The 23,105-nt window shown below is 38.9% G+C and overlaps 1 protein-coding gene across 1 annotated transcript; it reads right to left on the minus strand.

Annotated features, from left to right (window-relative positions):
• Nucleotides 1-2,288: 2,288 nt before the first annotated feature.
• LOC122792359 (histidine-rich glycoprotein-like) lies at nucleotides 2,289-3,284 on the minus strand. The gene has a single exon (XM_044060150.1). The coding sequence runs from the start codon at nucleotides 3,282-3,284 to the stop codon at nucleotides 2,289-2,291; it is 996 nt and encodes a 331-aa protein (XP_043916085.1).
• Nucleotides 3,285-23,105: the final 19,821 nt, after the last annotated feature.

Genomic DNA, 23,105 nt, shown 5'->3' on the forward strand with positions numbered 1-23,105 from the left:
AACACCACTCAGTGTCCCCATGCTGGTTTACCTATACCATCCAGATTCCTGGAAAAATGCACGTGATAGAGTGGCACTCTAGGCGGCCACCTAGTTGGCCTATGCCTAAGGCCAGATATGCCTACTATAAGGGCTTACAACTCAGATATTCTACTTGAGGCAGTGAGAGCAAGGAGTATAACTCTTTTCTTTGTTAAGAACCTCAAGTCAGCCAGATGAGGTTGTTCAAATGGAGCAAGTGTTAGCTTCTCTAACACAAGGAGCCAATGGTTTTCTTGGAGGTCTGTTATGTAAAACCCCTCTAAAAATATCTTGATATGGGAATGCCTTAAAAAAGGGGGATCCATGGGCAGACTTGCTGAAATGGTAAACAAATGAACCTTGACAGAGAAGTAAGACAGGCAAATAGAAAAACAACTCACACAAATATTGTAAAACAGGTGAAACACTACTCTGATTGGGTTCAAGTTATGTTTTTGGCACCAACTATTCCACTATGTAGGCATTTGATTTCATTTTCTATTTGCTAATATATGATTTTCTAGTAGAGGGCTTTCTTGCTCCATTAGTATCTCCTGCACGTCCTCAGTAGGCAAGTGCCTAAAAGGTACTAAGACCATAAGATCCAGGTAGTCAGTTAAAGTTGTTTGGGATTGGGATGTATAAAATGTCCCTGTTCTTTTTTTTTTTAATAAGAAACATCTTTATTAAATTATCACTTATAACATAGGCAATTGTACATTTATATAAAAGAAAATAAACCAGACTGACATATTTTCAGTTTCAGACATTATACGTCACTTATAATCTATCCAGTTATTGTCAATCAAACATTGCAAAGCACATTCAATTCCTACCTTTCCCTAAACCTCATTCCTCCTTCAAAACATTATTCTGCATGTATTGTTCCTACCATTCTATTTTCCCATGCAATTTGTTCCAACTCTTTTCTGAAGGTCCCACTTCAAGTTGTTTTATCTCTGTTACTATATTTACTGCTTTTAGTATAGTTGGTTAAGACTTTGATTTCCATTTTCTAGTAAATGCTGTTTCGGCAGCCACCAGAATTAAACTCACCAAGGCCTTACTATACCTAGGCAATTCCAATTCTGTATCACAGATCAAAAAAATAATTTCCTTATTTACACCGATTTGCTCTCCCAGTATTTCTGACAGAGTAGTCTGCAGGGAATTTTTAAAGTCTGCCAACTCATTGCAATCTGAAAAAATATGTTCCCAATTACCTCTTTTGTCTCTGTTCTTGTATGACTAGTTCCAGTCTGTGAGGAATGTTGTGGTAATTGCCTCTAGCCAGTTCCAAAAGAAGGGATAAACACTATTGTCTGAGTTGGAAGGGAAGTCACCACAATGGTCTTGGGGGATTCTTCTGAATCTTCAGAATTACCTTGAATATCAGAAAGAGTAGAAAAGCATACAGGAATATTCCTGTTCAAGGAAAGGACAAAGCATCTGTCTTCCAGGCCTTCATGCATGAAGTCTTGGAACAGAACTTTGCCAGCTGATTTGTTCATTGGGAAGGTAAAAGGACTTATTTGAGGAACTCCTCACAGATGGATCAGATCTTGGAAGACCTCCAATCTACTTGCCATTCATGAAAGTCTGCCTTTCTCCTGCCCAGCTGGTCTGCCACACAATTTTGCTCTGACAGAATGCAGAGAGTAGGGTGGCATTCTTCTGGAAAGCTGCATCCCATAATAACATGTCTAGTCTACAAGGAGGTAAGACCTGGTTCCCTGTCATGCTTTTATGTACCACATAACTGTGGCATTGTCCGTAACAAGTTTAAGTAGTCCTGGGGATGAAAGGTGATTTAGAGAGTTGAGTGCCTTGATAAGGGAACATGTCTCCTTGACATTTATGTGCCTGTGTCTGTGTTCCTTTACATTTACATACTTGTGTCTTTGTTCCTTTACATTTACATGCTTGTGTCTGTGTTCTATTACATTTACATGCTTGTGTCTGTGTTCTTTTACATTTACATGCTTGTGTCTGTGTTCCTTTACATTTACATGCTTGTGTCTGTGTTCCTATACATTTATGTGATTGTGTCTGTGTTCCTTTACATATACATGCTTGTGTCTGTGTTATTTTATATTTACATGCTTGTGTCTGTGTTTCTTTACATTTACATGCTTGTGTCTGTGTTCCTTTACATTTACATGCTTGTGTCTGTGTTCCTTTACATTTATGTGCTTGTGTCTGTGTTCCTTTACATTTAAATGCTTGTGTCTGTGTTCCTTTACATTTACATGCTTGTGTCTGTGCTCCTATACATTTACATGCCTGTGTCTGTGTTCCTTTACATTTACATGCTTGTGTCTGTGTTCCTTTACAATTACATGCTTGTGTCTGTGTTCCTTTATATTTACATGCTTGTGTCTGTGTTCCATTAAATGTATGTGCCTGTGTTCTTTTACATTTACATGCTTGTGTCTGTGTTCCTTTACATTTATGTGCTTGTGTCTGTGTTCCTTTACATTTACATGTTTGTGTCTGTGTTCCTTTACATTTACATGCTTGTGTCTGTGTTCCTTTACATTTATGTGCCAGTGTCTGTGTTCTTTTACATTTACATGCTTATGTCTGTGTTCCTTTACATTTATGTGCTTGTGTCTGTGTTCCTTTACATTTACATGTTTGGGTCTGTGTTCCTTTACATTTACATGCTTGTGTCTGTGTTCCTTTACATTTATGTGCCTGTGTCTGTGTTTGTTTACATTTACATGCTTGTGTCTGTGTTCCTTTACATTTACATGCTTGTGTCTGCATTCCTTTACATTTACGTGCTTGTGTCTGTGTTCCATTACATTTATGTGCTTGTGTCTGTGTTCCTTTACATTTACATGCCTGTGTCTGTGTTCCTTTACATTTATCTGCCTGTGTCTGTATTCCTTTACATTTGCATGCTTGTGTCTGTGTTCCTTTACATTTATGTGTCTGTGTTCTTTTACATTTGCATGCTTGTGTCTGTGTTCCTTTACATTTGAATGCTTGTGTCTGTGTTCCTTTACATTTACGTGCTTGTGTCTGTGTTCCTTTACATTTACATGCTTGTGTCTTTGTTCCTTTACATTTACATGCTTGTGTTGGTGTTCCTTTACATTTACATGCTTGTGTCTGTGTTCCTTTACATTTACATGCCTGTGTCTGTGTTCCTTTACATTTACGTGCTTGTGTCTGTGTTCCTTTACATTTCCGTGCTTGTGTCTGTGTTCCTTTACATTTACATGCTTGTATCTGTGTTCCTTTACATTGACATGCATGTGTCTGTGTTCCTTTGCATTTATAGGTTCATAGGTTCATACTTGGCTATCTGCCCTAGGGCATTTATAAGCCTAGCCAGAATGTGTTTGGCTTTCGCAACCCATTTGAAATTTATTTTGCTATGCCCTTTTTCGAGGTTAGTATACTGTGCCTCTATCTAACAGTGACACAGAAGTGATACCTGGGGTAAACCTACGATCTCCCATCCACTCATCAAGATTCCTCTTGAAGAGAGTCAATGAGGGACTCTGCCTAACCTGGACTGGGATTTTATTCCAGAGTGAAGGGAGCCTCTGGGTTATGAATCTGTCCCTCCAGCATCTCCTATTTATTTCAGTGCTGAGGTTCAAGTCTCTTGAATGCGTAGCTCGATGGGATTTGGATTTTCTGAGGTGCAGCATGTCCATTAATTCCGGGTTGGACATGGCTTTATACGTCAGGCACAGATCGCCTCTGAACAGGCGGTATGCCACTGAGTAGAGCTGGAGTTTCTTTAACTGGGCAGCATATGGCATCTGTGTGAGCCCTTTGATCCTCTTGATGAGGTACTTTTGTGGTCTTTCCATTTGCTACAGGTGTCTGGTAAGGTACATCCCAAAAGGGGCATTGTACTCAGTTATGGGCCTGATGAGGGATGAGTTAAGAGGCAAGATGACCTCCCCTGATCAAGATGTGAATCCCTTCATGATTAGGTGGGCTATATAAAATGTTTTTCTAACCACTTTGGCCACGTGATTGTCATATGAGAGATTGCTATCAACTTGGGTCCCCAGGTCCCTAATTACTTCTTCTGTACTTAATGGATTACCACCTATGTGGTAATTTGTGGGCACTTTGTTTTTGCCAAAGGGGATGACTATACACTTTTTGGCATTTAGCTTGAGGCCATGGCTCTGGCACCAGTTGTCTGTTTCTATGAGGCCCTTTTGGAGGATGCTTGTGTGGGCTGGAGAGTCGATTATGGCGCCCAGTTTGCAGTCATCTGCGAACCTGGTCGGCCACAGTCCTTCCGTGTTGGCCTGTACCTCTGAGAAATATATACCGAACAAGAGAGGTCCCAGGACTGAGCCTTGTGGGACACCACTTGTAACTGGTTTGGAGTCTGACATGGCTCCAGCAATTCTAACCATGTGGGTTCTGTCCTTGAGCCAGTTTGCAATCCATCTAGTGACATAGGGGTTTATATTTAAGCTGGTGAGCTTATCTATAATGCCCGAGTGGGGTATTGTATCGAAGGCTTTTGCGAGGTCCAGGTAGGCTGTGTGGACCACCTTCCCCTCGTCAATGGCCTTGGTGACTGTTTCAAAGAAATCAACCAGGTTTAAGAGGCAGGATCTGCCCTTAACAAAGCTGAACTGGGTAGGATCCAGTGTCTGTAGGTCCCCAATATCTTTATTTATGAGGTCCATGATGATCCTTTCCATAGCTTTGCAGACCAAGCTAGTCAGGCTTATGGGACAATAGTTTCCAGGATCCGTTGAGGCACCACCTTCATGGAGAGGGACCACTGTTGCTGTACGCCACTCTTTGGGCACATATCCTGTAGTAAGGCTGAGATTGAACAGTAGTTTTATGTTTGGGTTTAGCTCTTCTTGGAGTTCATGTAGGACGCAGCCTGGGACACCGTCTGGTCCCATTGATGCTGTGTTTTTTGCTTTGGAGAGGGCGGCTCTTACCTGAGCATCTGAGATGTCAGCAGGGCAGCACTCTGCTGGGATAGATATTTGCCCTTTTGGTGGGGATGGGGGGGGAGAAGTTTGCGCTGAACCTGTCAGCTAGGATGTTGGCAATGTCTGTGGGTTCGGTGTATTTTTTGTCATTTTGGACTAATTCTGAGCATATCTGGGAATTACCACCCAGGTTCCTAACATAACTAAAGAAAGCCTTGTGATTATCCTTAGTGTCCTGTGCAATTTTTCTCTCGAAGCTGGCCTCAGACAATTTTATGAGTGCCCGTAGTTTTTTGCTAATACTGATCAGAGATGCCTTCCCTTTTTGGGATTTTGCTCTATCATGTAGTAACTTCCTCCTTCTATTGTATAGTTTGTTTATGGCTGGGGTCCACCAGACAGGACATCTGCCTTTGGAGGATTGGGTCTTGGTTTTATTTGGGATCGCATGATCCATGCATTCCTGAAGGTGTTCATAGAATGAGTTTATAAAGGATTCTGCGGTCTAGGCCGTATTTTTCACAGGCTTTGAAGGATTCCACCGCAGTTTTGAGGAGTGTGAAATTTGCTTTAGAGAAGTTTTTCACTGTGGTTTTCTGGGCAGAGGGTGGGGTTGGGATGTGAATATCCAGTGAGATTAGTTTATGGTCTGATCTTACCAGTGAGGGATACACTTCTGGTCTGGAGCATAGAGTCCCCATGTTGGTGATGATCAGGTCCAGTATGTTTTCCCCTCTTGTGGGAGTGGTAACAAGTTGTTCCATAGCATTTGAGTTTATAAATTCTAGGAACCTTTGGGCTAGAGTTTTTGAGCTAGAGTAATGCTCCCAGTCTATGTTTGGGTAGTTGAAGTCGCCCAATATAATGGTGTTTGGAGAGACCTTCATATTTTCTAGTGTTCTCAGGAAGGCTGAGTGAAGTTCCTGGGTTTGGGAGGGTAGTCTGTAGCAGGCTATAAACTGGAAGGCAGTTTTACCCACTGTTAGTTGCACATGGATAGTCCCTGGTGCTTCGTGCTTTGCCACCAACCTGGAGGTGTGGGTATCTTTGATGAATATCGATACTCCCCCTCCTTTTGTGGTTCGGTCCAAGTTTTGGGGCCGAAAAGCATGGTATGAGGTATAACCTGGTAGTGCTGGGGTGCTCTCGGGAGCCCTGAATCAGGTTTCTGTTACTGCACAGATATCGATGTTCTCCATGCTAAGGAGAGTTTCGAGTGCGTGCATCTTGAGGTTTAGACTTCTGGCATTGAGTAGCATTGCTCTTAGTTTCTTATCCCTTGTGATACCTATGGAGGTGGGTTTGTCTTTTGAGCCTTGCCTAAAAAAGACACTATGGGGGTATCAAGAGCCTTTGCCAATATCCAAAAGCCCAGGGGTGACAGATGCAAGCCGTGCCTAGCGAAGCATCGTGGCTTATCGAGCATATCATCCCAAGCTGACAGGCATTGGATCCCCTTTGAATGACACCAGTACTTAAGCCAATTGTTGAAATTGATCATCTTGTCTTCATATTGTGGCATCATTCTTGGTGAGGGTAAGATGCTACTCAAGGTCAGGGTCATACCGGCCTGGGCTACATGCTCAGAGTGCTCCTCTATGTCTCTTTTCATGTAGTCCAGGGAGGTATGTCTCAGGTCATTCCCACCAGCATGGACAATGACTGAGTCATATTTGTACTTGCCTTGGAGTGACCTGATTGATTGTGTTATGTGGCGGATCCTAGCGCCCGACAGGCTGCTCACCGTGACCCTCTCCTTATTCAGCCTGGTGAGCGGGACGTCAGTGTGCCTGACGATAGAGTCACCTATTACAAGTGTATCAGGTGTGTTGTTTAGTCTTAAGGGCTGTGACTGTTCAGCACACTGGCTTTGTGAGATATGTGTTGCACGTGTTTTGTTTTGGGGTAGCGGTTGCTTGGGTGTCTGCTTTGGAGGTCTCTGCTGCTTAGGCAGATCTTTATTTAGAGCCTCCGAGTATGTTTTTGTGTGATTATGTGTTTGGTTTGCTGTCGTGGTAGGTCTATGTGAGACTGGAATTGTAGTGAGTGTGGTTTCCTTCTCCTCCTGACTGGTTATGCCAGTACTGAGTTGAGAGAGCTTAGCCTCCAGTTTGGCTATATGGTTGCATCTCTCACATGTGTTGGAATTTGTTGGGAGGAGGAGAGAGTTGTCTGTGTACATGAGGCAGTTGTAACATTGCCTCAAGATTCCCAGATTCACCAGCTGGACTGGAGAGGAGATTGACAACTGACCTTTGGACATGCTGGAATAATATTGGGAATTCCTTTATAATTGAAAACGAGGGCCACTGGGGAGTGAGGGTGTAGTGCTTTTAATTTTTAGTGCTGACTTATATAATTGCTTTAGTGAGCAAGTGCCAGGTAACTTAAGTGCAATGTGTTACAGGTAACTTAAATGCAAAAACGACAAACAGTAACTTTCTTTCAAGTGAAACAAGGAAATAAGTACAGTAAGCAATGCAGATATCACTAGTGATCCACAGAAGTGCTGAGAAGCTGCGTATTAGGTGGAATTAGCATTCCAGGGAAATAACAAGCAAACAAACAACAAGCATATAAACAAAGCTAGATTCAGCAGGCCTGGATCTAGTCTATGCTACAGCAAACAAGGTGTACCAATTTCAGTAAGATACAGTTCAAATATTCAGGCATTATAAACCTTTAACCAGAAATTCCCAGCTCAGAAGAGCAAAGTCCAGCCTCTTCTCCCACAAGAGTGCAGACCACGAACCTTCTTAATGTAAAATAACTGGCCTGAAGCCCAAGTGCTTAAACCAGAACTAATACACTTTAAGAATGACAGACACTGGGCTCTCTGTTCTTTTACATTTACATGCTTGGGTCTGTGTTCCTTTAGATTTACGTGCTTGTGTCTGTGTTCCTTTACATTTACTTGCTTGTGACTGTGTTCCTTTAGATTTATGTGCTTGTGTCTGTGTTCCTTTACATTTACATGCTTGTGTCTGTGTTCCTTTACATTTACATGCTTGTGACTGTGTTCCTTTACATTTACGTGCTTGTGTCTGTGTTCCTTTACATTTACATGTTTGTGTCTGTGTTCCTTTACATTTACATGCTAGTGTCTGTGTTCCTTTATATTTACGTGCTTGTGTCTGTGTTCCTTGATATTTACGTGCTTGTGTCTGTGTTCCTTTAAATTGACATGCTTGTGTCTGTGTTCCTTTACATTTACGTGCTTGTGTCTGTGTTCAGTTACATTTACGTGCTTGTGTCTGTGTTCCTTTACATTTACATGCCTGTGTCTGTGTTCCTTTACATTTATGTGTCTGTGTCTGTATTCCTTTACATTTGCATGCTTGTGTCTGTCTTCCTTTACATTTATGTGCCTGTGTATGTGTTATTTTACATTTACATGCTTGTTTCTGTGTTCCTTTACATTTATATGCTTGTGTCTGTGTTCCTTTACATTTTTGTGCTTGTGTTTGTGTTCCTTTACATTTACATGCTCGTGTCTGTGTTCCTTTACATTTACATGCTTGTGTCTGTGTTCCTTTACATTTACGTGCTTGTGTCCATGTTCCTTTATATTTACATGCTTGTGTCTGTGTTCCTTTACATTTACATGCTTGTGTCTGTGTTCCTTTACATTTACGTGCTTGTGTCTGCGTTCTTTTCATTTACATGCTTGTGTCTGTGTTCCTTTACATTTACGTGCTTGTGTCTGTGTTCCTTTAAATTTACGTGCTTGTGTCTGTGTTCTTTTACATTTATGTGCCTATGCTTGTGTCTGTGTTCCTTTACATTTACGTGCTTGTGTCTGTGTTCCATTACATTTATGTGCTTGTGTCTGTGTTCCTTTACATTTACATGCTTGTGTCTGTGTTTCTTTACATTTATGTGCTTGTGTCTGTGTTCCTTTACATTTATGTGCTTTTGTCTGTGTTCCTTTACATTTATGTGCTTGTGTCTGTGTTCCTTTTCATTTCTGTGCCTGTGTCTGTGTTATTTTACATTTGCGTGCTTATGTCTGTTTTCCTTTACATTTAAGTGCTTGTGTCTCTGTTCCTTTACATTTATGGGCTTGTGTCTGTGTTCCTTTACATTTACTTGCTTGTGTCTGTGTTCCTTTACATTTACGTGCTTGTGTCTGTGTTCTTTTACATTTACGTGCTTGTGTCTGTGTTCCTTTACATTTACATGCTTGTGTCTGTTTTCCTTTACATTTACATGCTAGTGTCTGTGTTCCTTTACATTTATGTGCCTGTGTCTGTATTCCTTTACATTTACATGCTTGTGTCTGTGTTCCTTTACATTTACATGCTTGTGTCTGTGTTCCTTTACATTTACGTGCTTGTGTTTGTGTTCCTTTACATTTACATGCTTGTGTCTGTGTTCCTTTACATTTACATGCTTGTTTCTGTGTTTCTTTACATGTCTGTGCCTGTGTCTGTGTTCCTTTACATTTACATGCCTGTGTCTTTGTTCCTTTACATTTATGTGCCTGTGTCTGTGTTCCTTTTTTATTTACATGCTTGTGTCTGTGTTCCTTTTTTATTTACATACTTGTGTCTGTGTTCTTTTACATTTAAATGCTTGTGTCTATGTTCCTTTACATTTACGTGCTTGTGTCTGTGTTCCTTTATATTTACGTGCTTGTGTCTGTGTTCCTTTACATTTACGTGCTTGTGTCTGTGTTCCTTAACATTTATTTGCTTGTGTCTGTGTTCCTTTACATTTACATGCTTGTGTCTGTGTTCCTTTACATTTACGTGCTTGTGTCTTTGTTCCTTTACATTTACATGCCTGTGTCTGTGTTCCTTTACATTTACGTGCTTGTGTTTGTGTTCCTTTACATTTACGTGCTTGTGCCTGTGTTCCTTTACATTTACATGCTTGTGTCTTTGCTCCTTTACATTTATGTGCTTGTGTCGGTGTTCCTTTACATTTACATGCTTGTGTCTGTGTTCCTTTCCATTTACATGCCTGTGTATGTGTTCCTTTACATTTACATGCTTGTGTCTGTGTTCCTTTACATTTACATGCTTGTGTCTGTGTTCCTTTACATTTACGTGCTTGTGTCTGTGTTCCTTTACATTTATGTGCTTGTGTCTGTGTTCCTTTACATTTACATGCTTGTGTCTGTGTTCCTTTACATTTATGTTCTTGTGTCTGTGTTCCTTTACATTTACATGCTTGTGTCTGTGTTACTTTACATTTACGTGCTTGTGTCTGTGTTCCTTTACATTTACGTGCTTGTGTCTGTGTTCCATTACATTTACATGCTTGTGTCTGTGTTCCTTTACATTTACATGCTTGTGTCTGTGTTCCTTTACATTTACGTGTTTTTGTCTGTGTTTGTTGTCACAGATACTTTGCACTTGTATCCCCCTAGCAAAGTGCAAGGTAACTGTAATGACTGACTGCTTTGGAGCAGAAGCGGAAAGGGAGAGACCTGGATTCAGAGTACTTGATGTCTCCATCAAGGGGTTTCACCTCTCACACTTCCCAGAGCTGGGATCTGAAAAGATAACGGGTGTTGATGCTGGGACCTGAGAGACATCAGGTACCATTGTATATTTCTCTTGTGGAGTCTTGCCAGTGGTATCATGAGAATCACAATGCCATGAGACTCAGAATCCTGAGGTATTCCTTCCCTTGCCCATTAAGGGGACCCCAACAGTCACATATCCCCTCAGTCTATAGTGGCTATATGGGTAACACCAAAAGGATCATGGGAAAAACTCTGGACTAGACCTAAATGTAGATATATTTTTTCCTATGTAAGGTTCTCTTGGAATCCCAGCCTGCATATGAGATCTCTCACCAAAGAGAGAGATTCCTGACACTTTGAAAAAGAGTCTGCATAGAAAAGCAAGACATCTAAATATGGAAAAATGTGGGTACCATGTAGCCTGCAATGTGCTATAACTGGAGCTTGACATTTTGTGAACACTCTTGGGGCAGTGGATAGCCCAAGGGGTAAGGCAGACAACATAATGTGATCCAGATACAAAAAACCTTATGAAAGATCTGAAGCCTTAATGGATAAGAATGCAATGATAAGCATCTTTTTAATGTAAGGTTACCAAAAAATCATAAATGGGCAAGACAGAGTAAGAGACTGTTTTGAGAAAGGATCTTGAACTTGGGTACTATCACAAACTGGTTTAAGAAAGAGGTCCATAACCGATCTTCAGGCACTTTCTCTTCTTTTTAGCATCAGAAACTTTCTTGAATGAAAACCTGTTCCCCAGTGGGAAACATGAACTATTTCTATTGTCCTTCTCTGCAATAAAGCATGTGCTATCCTTCAGGAAGGAACAGAGGGGTTTGGTCTGGAGAGATCTCTTCCCATGGAGTCAGTCTCCGAACCCATTTGTCGGAAACAACCTGTTGCCAAAAAGACGGAAATTGGGAATCTGTCTTTCTGGAAAGAATAAGAGACTGCCAGGGTGTGAGGTGGGACAAGGCTCCTTATATACTCATTCTGACTTTTTTGACTGTTCTGGGGGGGGTTCCTGCTTTCTTTCAGGGAACTTCCCCACCATTGTTTTTTAACGTCTGCTTACCAGCATACTGCTGAGTCTGTTTTGTTTCCTGTCGCAGATGGACAAGGGAGTAAAATAACCTTTGGAAAATTTAGAGCGGGAGGGATAAAAGTATTTGAGAGATTCCGTGTATATCAGCGTAACCCTCTCATCACATTTTTGACAACTTTTACAGCAGTGGGACAAAAATCTCTATTCAAAAGTGAATTTAAAATCTCATTTTACATCCTTTATGAGGTTCTGAGAGTGAAGCCAGGCAAACTTTCTCAACACAGTACCAGTAGCAACCTCACTGGATCACTGGATGCAGTATCTACAGTCATAAACACACTTTAAATGACTAGTGGAATGAAAAATAAAAGAAACCAAACCACACAAAGTGGATTTTTCATCACAGGAAGGAACTGCAGATAAAACATTCCTCATATTTTCAGTTCGTCACAATAAACTTTAACATATAATCCTGGCAACTCAAAATTATAAAAGTTAAAGTTGCAGAAGCAAAATCTTTTCCCCTAAACTTAAAAGTTGTTTTACCATCTTTGTCAAAAGGGGAAAGATTAGAGTTAAAATATTTGGCAGCAGCTGGATTAACTAAAGCTATAGCTGCTGGGTCACGTTTGGGAAGACTGTATAAAAACCTAAAATACTGAGGAACTTTATACATGCTATTTGCCTTTTATAGGGGCAGTAGGCTGAGTATCAGGAAATTTATAGGCAGTGACACACAACTCTTCCAGAGCTGGCAGAACTAGGGAAATGGGTAAAGGTTCTGGAAATTCTTTCTGTAACAACTGATAGCATTTTCTAGGGGGACTGAGAAACCTCAGTGTTCTCCCACTGAATATATTTGCACTTTGTGGAAATAGTCTCGGGAAAGAATCATTGATAGGGAGATTCAGGTAACATGCTCTCTAATGAGTCTGAATCAGAATTCTGAGGGGAAATAATGTATCTGTTCCATCACATCATCTCTGGATTTAATTTCTTGAATCTCTTCAGGAAAAGAGGAATGACTTTTTCTTTTGCCAGAAACCACATGATAAGAAAGGTCAATAGCCTGTACAAGATTCTCACCCGGACTTAATAAACTACTTCTGTCCAGTGAAACTAAAGCATGAGAAGCGATAAATTTAGTTTTCTCTTTCTTTTTGACAGGAAAATTAAGGCAAACACGTTTTTTAATGGCAGCAGTAGTTTCCTCAGGGATGGGTACAATATTCTGGATAAGCAGGGGCACTTTCTTTCCCACTAAGGGGAGAACAATAGCTGCAGAGGACATCACTAATTCCCCAGTGCATAGTGGCTGTACTTGTCACATAGAGGGATTTAGGGAAAAGGATAGTAGTCTGAGGAACCAGCTTGGCCACAACAGTCTCTCACCTGCATCTGAGACAAATTACCAGCCTGCTGTGGTGGCAAACACCTTTATTGAATTATCACTTAAGACACAGGCAAAGATACATTTATGTCAAATAAAAACATGAGTAAGTTATTCTAGCTAAGAATTATGAGTAATGATCTTTACTCAGATAAATGTGTGTTGCCTGAGTAGCATTAAACACTCCAAAATATTATTTATTTGTGGTCAAAACCACCACACCTCCCATGCACTGGTATATTATAATCATTTGAAGTTGCTGCTTCACAATAAAAAAGAGCTGGTTTCCTGGTAGGATGAATTTGCACAGAAATGCCTCCTGCTACACTAAAATAGCTAAATTTTCCACCAATCTCCTTCACAGGCCACAACATTGTCATAGCTTAAAGCAATTCAACTGACTTGAACTGCACAACTACCTAACATTCTCACAACTAACTACAGCGCAAACTCATTCATCATCCAGAAAAAAAAAATGCCCTGCACTATAAAACTTATTACTGACCTACAGTCCAGCAAGTGACCACCGTTCTAGTAACAAATTCTTATTACTTACAAATAAGTCAAGTAATGTTGCAGGAGACTCACTCTACCTCCAATATGTTTCTAAACTCTGGAATAGTACCCCACACAAATAAAGCTCAATAGTTTGAAACCACTGCTTAACAACATCTTAACCAGTCCTGGTCCTGCACATGTTCATCACAAGATTAAGATTTTGTGTTCACAGTACAATACCCTCCAAATATAGTCCTTAAACAAAATACTCTCAACCTCTCATTGAAATGACAAAACAATTTTTATACCTAATTGCTGCCTGTACAATCTATTAAGTTGCATGTAGGCTTTCTCTTTATTAACTTTCACCTCTGTAAAGTGTTAGACTGTATAAATGTAACTACTGTTTGTGTATAAATGTAAATAGAAATGCATCTACTCTGCATTTAACTAGAACTTGGTATAATGCAATGTAAGCAAATAAGAGCTTTTTTCCCTGGGCCTCCATTGAAAATGGTTATTACCCAGCCGGACTTTTCCAGTAAACAAAGACAAATAAAATAAATAAATTAATTCATTTGTTGAGTGATATTTGCTGAATTTTACACTGCCAGCTTTTCTTTAACTGAAAAAAGGAATATTGCAATACAATTAATAATTATTTTCCCTGAATAGCTATGAATACCTCCTAACCTCTTAATGCACAATATCTGGTTAAAGTCTAAAATAATGGTGGGACTACTTGGACAGTTCCTAGCACAGAGGTGAGAAGAACTGGAGAGGGCCATGATTAAGGAACTGGAGAGGATATCATTAACTCATTACATCCGAGTGGCACCGAGTGCCGCCTCTAGATGCATCTGCAGTTAACACCTACTGGCACCTCTAGGTGTCACATATTGGTTGTTCATATTTGCATGAATAATTCCAACACCATGATATACACAAGGTTTTAAAAGATTACATCTTAAAGCTTACACAATGGCTAACTCAACTGCATTCATATTTGACCTCTGTCTAGTACAGGTAAATCAATATTAACTGTTGTTTTTATTATATTAATTTATATAGATACAATGTTCACATTTTTCTAAATATCTCAAGAACCAAGTAACATAGGTAAAACTCCTTAGCCTCATATGAAATCTGTCAGCTAGATGAATAAAAGCTGTATACAGTATGTGTGCAACTTGAGTGGCTGCTGAGATAGTGTAAGTTGTTTACAAAATATTACAAATGTAATAGTTTGCTTACTGTGACTTATAACATTTTAAGATCTAGAACTTAAAGAATACTACCACTACAAAAATAGTTTGTGCTGAAGAGTTTGTCATTTGTATTTCTTTCATAATTCCTATGGTTCCAGAGATATAAACATTTGTTTAAAATCTGAGGACATAATTTGATTCTGTCAAATGGCTTAGGCTCCACCCATTGGAAGTTACATTGCAAACTTCCTGAGCTCCATTGGACTGAATGGGTTAAAGAACTGGAGGGGTTGTCATTAAGGAATTTGAGAGAGCCACCATTAAGGAATTGGAGGATGCATCATTAAGGAATTGGAGGGTGCATAATTAAGGAATTGGAGGGGACCATTATTAATTAATGGAAGGGGGTCATCCATAAGGAATTTGAGGGGTGTCATTAAGGAACTGGAGGGGGACATCATTAAGGTAACCATGGAGATATGTTTTATCTTGCTCACATCTGACAATATAAACCTAACCCCAACCCTGGTGACTGATTGGAACTCACATTGTCAAAGATTATATAACATTTTTCTGTGGTATATCAGCAGGTATGATGGCACTGCAATTGTCTGGTTGGTAATAAAGTGTTATGGCTGTGAACTACTAACATATTTCATCCTTTTTTCCTTAGGTTTCATTACCTTTCTTTTTCTTTGCCATCAATATCACTCTGAGCAAGACATTCAACCAGACATTGTTTCTGGGTCACCCATGAAAAGAGATACTATGCGTAATGAGCTTACTTGATTAACAAAAAAGTTAGATCTGAAAGCATGCAGCATATGACTCTTGATGGTATATTCATTTCAGTAATCTGGGACTTGGTTTTATTGCATGATTCTATGGAAGTTTCCTAGTGATAGGATGGTTGTTGTGGTTCTGGGGAAGTTTCTTAATGATGGGATGGTTGTTATATGTCAGTAGTCATCTGGATTGCTAGCATCTTTATGAGGAATTCATAGGTGTATATGTATATACTAGGCTAACATCCACCAGGGCCTTTACAAGCTTAGCCATGCAACCCAACCAAATTGTGTCCCTATGTACCTTGGGTGTCTATTAGGAGGGTTATGTTAGTTTGGAGGTGGCTAAGGGCTTGGTGGGGGGATATGTTTGTTAGGTAATGTTTTACTGACTGTCTACCTTTGTACATTGGAGACATGGGGACCAGACTAGGGGTGAGTTTATGATTTCCCATCTGATGGTCAAGGTTACATTTGCATAAGGTCTGGGATGAGCTCTGCATCATGTGGATGGGGAGCCTATTCCAACTGAGAGCATGCAAGTATCTTTTCAAATTTATGGAACTGTCTTGTTAGTAAGGAAATAATTTGTGAGGAGTACCAGTACTAGCTAGGCAGTAGATGGTAATCCTGAAAAAAAGGAGTACAAAAATCTCATAACACCATGAGTTGGAGTCATTTCAAAAGTACTATTGATATATTTGTGCTAGTGGAGTTGAAGTGAAATGGATAGTTGCGGGTATGAGCCAATTCCTTTTTACTGATTGCTGGATTACATTATAAGAAAAAATATTGGTCAGACTGAACTGATACATTTCTGAATACCTCTGCTGTCTGATTTTGTCACTGTCTAGACTTTGGCATGTGCTTTGTGTTGACATTAGATACAGCCTTAAAATTCCTCCTAAGTGTTGAGGAGATTTCCTAGTAGAATGTATTGCCTGTTTTTTGTACTAGGATGACTTGATGGATTTCTTTTGATTCTGTAGAGGTGTCGTGACAAGGAGTGTTCTAGCACTGATGTGCTTTTGGTGATCTTGCAGAAGTAATAAGATTATGTCCCGTGCTTTAGTTTAGGTTTGATCACCTATGTCTTTGAGTCTGGAGAGAGACAGGGAGAGAAGGAGAGAATGTCTTACACTGATTTTTTTTTCTCAGGATGATGTTGAAATTTCCTTTAAGTCATAAGGAGAACTTTGGAAAGTTCAGAAAGTAGGGCTAGTTTTTAGAGATGGGAGATATTTCTGCCTATGACTAAGCAAATGTGACAAATTAGAAATTATTCAACTATGTCAGGATAGATTTGTTAACTGTTGCATGAGGCAAAACCATTTTAAATTAATTCCATGTAGTTATTAAAGGCCTCTTGCGATCCATGTTTGTAGCTATTATTGTTAGACAAGCTAGTGAAATGAGAGAGATGGGCACAGGATATTAAAATGTAGAGTTTTTTGTGTCCCACTTTTATTGTTTCAGCTATAAGCCAAGCAAGGTAATAGGAGCTGAGTCCTGGGCAAGTGTCCATTGAAGAGAATTGCAGGGGATTTTTTTTTTTGAACTGCTAAGAGAACATAATTTCCAGCTCTAAGATGCATAATCCATAATGATATAAAGTGTACAGGCATGTGTTACTGTTCACTGCTTATAAAGTAAGTATCAAGCATGCAACTGCTGCATAAAAAGGAATAGCCAGGCATATACTATGTATGCCACAGTGCACTTTTCTAAAAATAATTATTTTTTTTTAGCAATGACATTTGCTAGAATTTAAACTTTAAAAGATCTCAGCATGTTTATTGCATTTTGTGGTTATATATATTATTTGTCTTTTCTATATAACATTTGGTTTTATAGTCTGAACAGGCATACTATCCACAAACTTGCATCATCTAGGGGGTGGTGGATGGGCACTACACTTGGGGGAAGGGTTATATTCTGAAAATTGTCATCAGTTTGTCTACAAGTCTGAAAAAATCATGCCATTTTGTTACACTGCAGAACTGATCCACCACATGGATTCTGGCTATTTAAGTTTTGGGTGAACAATCATTGGTTATGTTTGTACTGTATTGCCAGACTGCAAATAAAGGCTGGTGGTTGTGACTTCCAAATCAATAACATATGGAAAGAAATTATCATAAGGAAGTCTTTAACAATGAAATCTACTCACTTTCATGAATAACTGGAGAAACAATACAAGTGAGCTACCATATTCTCTGAGGAAGATGTGCCGAAAGATCTGCTGCAAATGTCTAACACAAAAAGAATATGTCACAGGTGTTTGTGAAAGTTGTTGTTGCCATGTCTTGAACTACTGTTTTACTTGTTTATATATGCACCTCTTTATTTTTATTCTCTTGTCATTATGAGGTATCAAACAAAGGGTCATGAAGTATTAGCAGCCAACACAATATTTAAACAACAAACTTGAGAGTTGCGTGGAGCAAGCATTTGCTGGAGGACTTACCAAAGTGCTAAAGAAACAGATATAGAACACTTCTCAATTTAGAAAGAATGTAAAGTTAATAAAATTAGAAAACAAATGGAAAACTATTCAGTTAGAAAGACCATGACAAAACATTGCACCATGCAGAAATTGCTAAGCTTTGGGAATTCTACCATCTGAACTGTATGAAGCATAAGACATAAATAGATCCAGATACAAACAGCACAGAATGTGGTAACAGCATATAGTGGATGTACCTGTTAAATGCTGACGTGAATGAATGAACAAAGGAGTGAGTGAGTGAGTGAGTGAGTGAGTGAGTGAGTGAGTGAGTGAGTGAGTGAGTGAGTGAGTAAAAATGCAAATTCCAGTCCTGTCATAATACAGAGGAAAAAAAAACATGTAGTCTATGTTAATATGATGAGGATATTTATTCATTTATTTTTGTATGCTTGTCAAGCCGTATAAGTAGTTTTAGTAAAAAATGTTTTCTGCATATGCATATGGCATCTATTTAGCAGAAAAGGGCAAGCCCTCGGTTTCTGTCCTTATTTAGAGAAAGTAACCAGCTCTTTGCAAGTTTTTTAAAGAACGTCATTAGTGGCCAGTCTTCAGATGTAGAGGACTATTCAGCCAGTTTAAGACTATGTGCTATTCATCTAACATAAGCATGACAAAAAGTTTATAGTTCCAGGTTCTGAAGCTGTTTTTAATAATAAACTATTTGAACTGCTTTTATTACATAAAATATTGTTACAAACAATATAGGCATGCTAAGATAAGGTGTCACATAATAAGTACTTTCACTGTGAAAAAAACATGCACCATTTTCTTTTTTACAGATAATAATAATCCTCACCAGTCAAATGTAAGTAATTGTGCTGCATTCATAGCTCAACAAGCATTGCACAATCTAGAACTGGACCTTTAATCTATGGGTAGTAAATGGCTAGAAATAGAAACTCGCTTACCTTTTTCATTATGCATGGAAATTGGCCATCTGTTCAGCCTGTTCAGTCCCATACTGAACTTCTCTTTGTCTGATATTATATTGCTTGTTTGTTCTTTAGATACAGCTTTTTATGACAGCACTTCATTCTGCATGATGTTCAGCTTTTTAATTATTTTTCAGTTTGAGAATATACTGACACAAAATGAATGGAAACTTGTGGTCAAGCCTTTATAGATTTATTTAAGCTATTACAAATAATTCAAAGACTATAAGAGAATAAAGTTTAGAAACATACTCAGTTATTGACTTTCAATGAGGATGGAGAATCTTGTGAAATAAAGAGAAATTATAAAAAGATGGGGTATTATGAAAGAAGAATTCTACAACTATATTTATTTTACCATGTAATAAACAATAATGCATATTAAGTCTGGGATTCATAGTTATGCACTGTACAGGTCAAGGAGGTAACTGTTCAAAGGGCATCACAGCTACTCTGGCCCTTATTCGACAGTGAATATTTCAAGCGGCGAGAGTAAAGGACCATTTGGTTAAAGAGAAGTGTAGTGCGAATGGGAAGAGCAGTGCTAGGCTGCCTCATGGTTGTAGCAGTACTATGGTAGGGTACATGGATGATAAGATATCAGTGTAAGGGCAGGCTAGCATGACCAAGGTAATGTGCACTCACACGTGCAATGTAGTGCCACATAACTACATCTCAGACTCATCCAGCACAATAATGGCTTCAAAGCAGCGGTCAGTTAGACCACTGTGGTTCTATAAAGCAAGTGCCAGCACCATTCATTATAAAAATGGAAAAGAAATTTAGTGAATAGGAAAGTAGGCAGGGGAAGACTAGCAAGAAGGGGAACCCACAAGTGTAACCATAAAGTAAGAAAGGGTGGGAAGAAGAAAGGGTATTTTTTCATGGAAAAAGTCTCTTGTAATATATAGAAAATAAAGGTAGCTAGAAAAAGAAGTGTGGGATGACTCTGGGTGGGACAGAAGGACAATGGCAAGTACCACATTCAGACAGGAAAACATAAAATGTGGACTCAGACAGATAAGGATGATAAACATGCAAAACGTGGGGAGGATAGAGGTGGACAAGTGGTGATAAAGAGGTTTGAGCAATGAACAAAGAATGGGGAGTAATGCGTAAGGGAAGGAAAACCTCAGGATGGTGACAAGCTAGGGTCAACTTTGAGCTGTACGGGTTTGCCATTTATCCAAACAGTACAAAACACTTCATTTTTTGCCATTAAATCTACTGCATTGACTGTTTCATGAAGCAATGACACACCATCAACATAAAGAGTAGCCTGCGACCGTATGTCATAACTTCTAATTGATCAACTCATTTCTTAAAAAGTTCCCTCTTAATCAAAGAATGTGGGCCTTTTGACTTACAAAACCTTTTGAAATGCTTCTTATTGCATTTGCGGCATTGCTGACCAAAAGCTAAACATTTCTCCCTTTTTGATGCATGACTTCAACCACAATTATGGCAGTTGGCAATGAAACTAGATTGGGGGCCATGCTTTGAATTTGCTGACTCACTGAGACTTTGCAAACTTTGGAATTTGCTAGAAAGTTCTGGGGTTTACCATTGAGTGGTGCAGGGGCTACAGTTGCTGCCATGCGCTTGGGCCTGTTTCTTTAACCATGTGCTGCATTCTATCAATATGAACTTTATCACTGTGCCTTATAGGGCTGTTCTCATTTGTAAGTATATTTGTGTTCTTTTCTGTGAGCTGATACATCTGACAAATCTCAATGGCCTTATTCAAAGTTAAATCACTGTCACAAATCAAAATCATTTTCACAGCATTATTTTTTATACCACACGCAAGTCTGTCCTTTATCAATTCATCACTTAAATTACCAGATCTGCATGTTTTAGCCTTATTTCACAGGTCAGTTTTATGCTGCAAAAGTTCCACCAGTCTTTTGATCCCTTTTGTAAAATAAGTGCTTTTTCATTGTAACATTTGTCTGGGGGGGGGGTACACATTTCTCTAAATTTACATTTTAGCACTCTGGGTCCTCCTGTACAACAATATGACAATTTTTCCCCTCTCCAGCATAAATAGCAGGTGCATACACAAATGAGCATTCCCTTTCTATGGCTTCTGACCCAGCTAAATTAAGCACAATAAATGCCTTTGTACGGTCATTTTTATCAGAAAATGCAGCCTGTATGAAAATGTCATACTCTTGCTCAAACACTCTCCAGTTCTCAGCAATGTTACTGTCAAACACAAGTGCATTGGGTTTTCAAAATCCTTCTGCCATGCCCACAAAATATGCATAAACACACTGAAAATATGGACCTTGTAATCATATACAAACTGTGCTGTGTGTTGTAATAACATTTAAATGTGCAATAAACTCTTCAAAATACTATACTTTGTGAAATATGCTTTGTAATGGATGAATTCTGCAAAATAACTTTATTGTAGTATTGCACAAACATGCAAGCACTTTATACACTTCTGATAACTCATATATCTTTGATTAATATGAAAAATACATGATTTGCAAAAATGCGGTCATTTCGTCTTATTTTATTAGTTTTATGCAATTCGTACTTTATCTTAAACATTTTCCATAGTAATTCAAATATTTTTATCAATATTGTACATATCAGTTTATGCAAGTATCATTTAGAACGTTCTGTATGCCTCAATTCATATTTTTCAAATAAGAAATAATGCTGAGCAAGTTATAATATCTGAAATACATTTCTGACCTGTTTTGCAAAGTAGATACATTATAGGGATGGTTCACTCCTATATATTCCACCAGTTCCAAGCAAGTGCCTTAAGCCGTTTTAGCCATGCCGCCTATAACTTCATGTCCTTCAGATGTGCTGCTTTTGATGCAATGTTGCTCATTCATCTGTAACACATATAACAATAAGGCTGGGGTTTTCATTTATATGCTTTAACACATAGACACACATCAGGATGGATGGCAGCATCTTTAAATATGAACAAACCAGTTAACAGACAGAACTTGCATACATACATACATGCTTACATCTCAACAGCTAACTACAAAATGGCAGTCAGGCTTGCATGTGCTCAGTATTTATACACTAGTGCAAGCCCTTGGGTAGTTTCTTAAAGGTACATACGCAAACATTGAACTGCACATACCATGTAGATGGATTGCTGATACTGTGATGGTCTTTAAGGGGGGATGGGAGTGCGGCACTCCTGAGTGTGTCTTCCTTTGGATGAGATTCCTAGTGAATATGAAACTATTGTTGGTTTGCCAGCCATTCCATATTACAATATTGCTAGCTTATCACATATTTTTTAATTTAACATAGGCAATTTATTCTTCAAAAGCAGCAGGCACTAAATGTATACATTAAACATTGAAATGTAAAGTTGTTTGCCAGCAGCAACCTCCTCATTAGTTATGGATCTCTTTAATGTAGAATTATGCACATGGCTTTTACTTCTGCAGGGATTGTGCATATTTTCTGATACTTATAGACAGTAATGACAGCAGCTCAATTGGCCTTTTATGGTTAAAATGTTCTGAAATGGGAAGTTTGTTAATTATTGGTTCATACATTTTGTTTCATTCCTTAATGAAAAAATGTTCAAACCTACAACTTTAAAACACACTCTAACCAGTGGTGGTGTATTATAAAAGGAATATAATTTAATGCAATCAGGAAGGTAAATCAAAGAACACATGCATGTATACACAGTCCTAAAAATGTGTGCAAGGGGCCTATGGTTTGAGAACAGCCCAAAGGTAAACTTAATCTACCACTGGCCAGATGAGTTTCAATGCCATTTCAATGAATGTGAGTTTCAAAGGCAGAGAAATTTACTCTTCATGCTGTCTGTTTTGATTGTGAGACTGTATTGTTTATTTAGAAAATGGCTATCAGTGTTTGCGCTATAAAATCTGAAATAAAAGTTTTAAATTAAATCCAAATATCTGTAATCATTGTAGCAGTAAAAAAAAAAACAGTATGCACACTGACAGGTTTGAATAGTGTTTATGGTAACTGGGGAGAAATAGCCAAGTAATGGGATACTGGAATGGCCGCAGGGAGGAAGGGCTGCTGCTGCCAGGGGCAGGGCTGCTCTGGGGGGGGGGGCCCAATCCATTACACTGTTATTTCTGTGCAGCCATTAACATGATTGCATAGGGCTTCTGTGAACAATTCCGCATAGGCAGTGGTGTTCTCAGAGTTTGGGGGGGGGGGGGTTGAAGTTTTGCTAGGATGTCCATTAGTCATAGGAAGTTTGCCTTAGAATTAATTCCTAAAAGTTTAAAGTTAACTGTAGTCCTAGGTTTTATTTATTTCAAAGCAGTCTGCTT

This window comes from Protopterus annectens, chromosome 1.part2 (genome assembly GCF_019279795.1).
Source record: "Protopterus annectens isolate FY-2018-M chromosome 1.part2, PAN1.0, whole genome shotgun sequence".
Classification (NCBI taxonomy): domain Eukaryota; kingdom Metazoa; phylum Chordata; order Ceratodontiformes; family Protopteridae; genus Protopterus; species Protopterus annectens.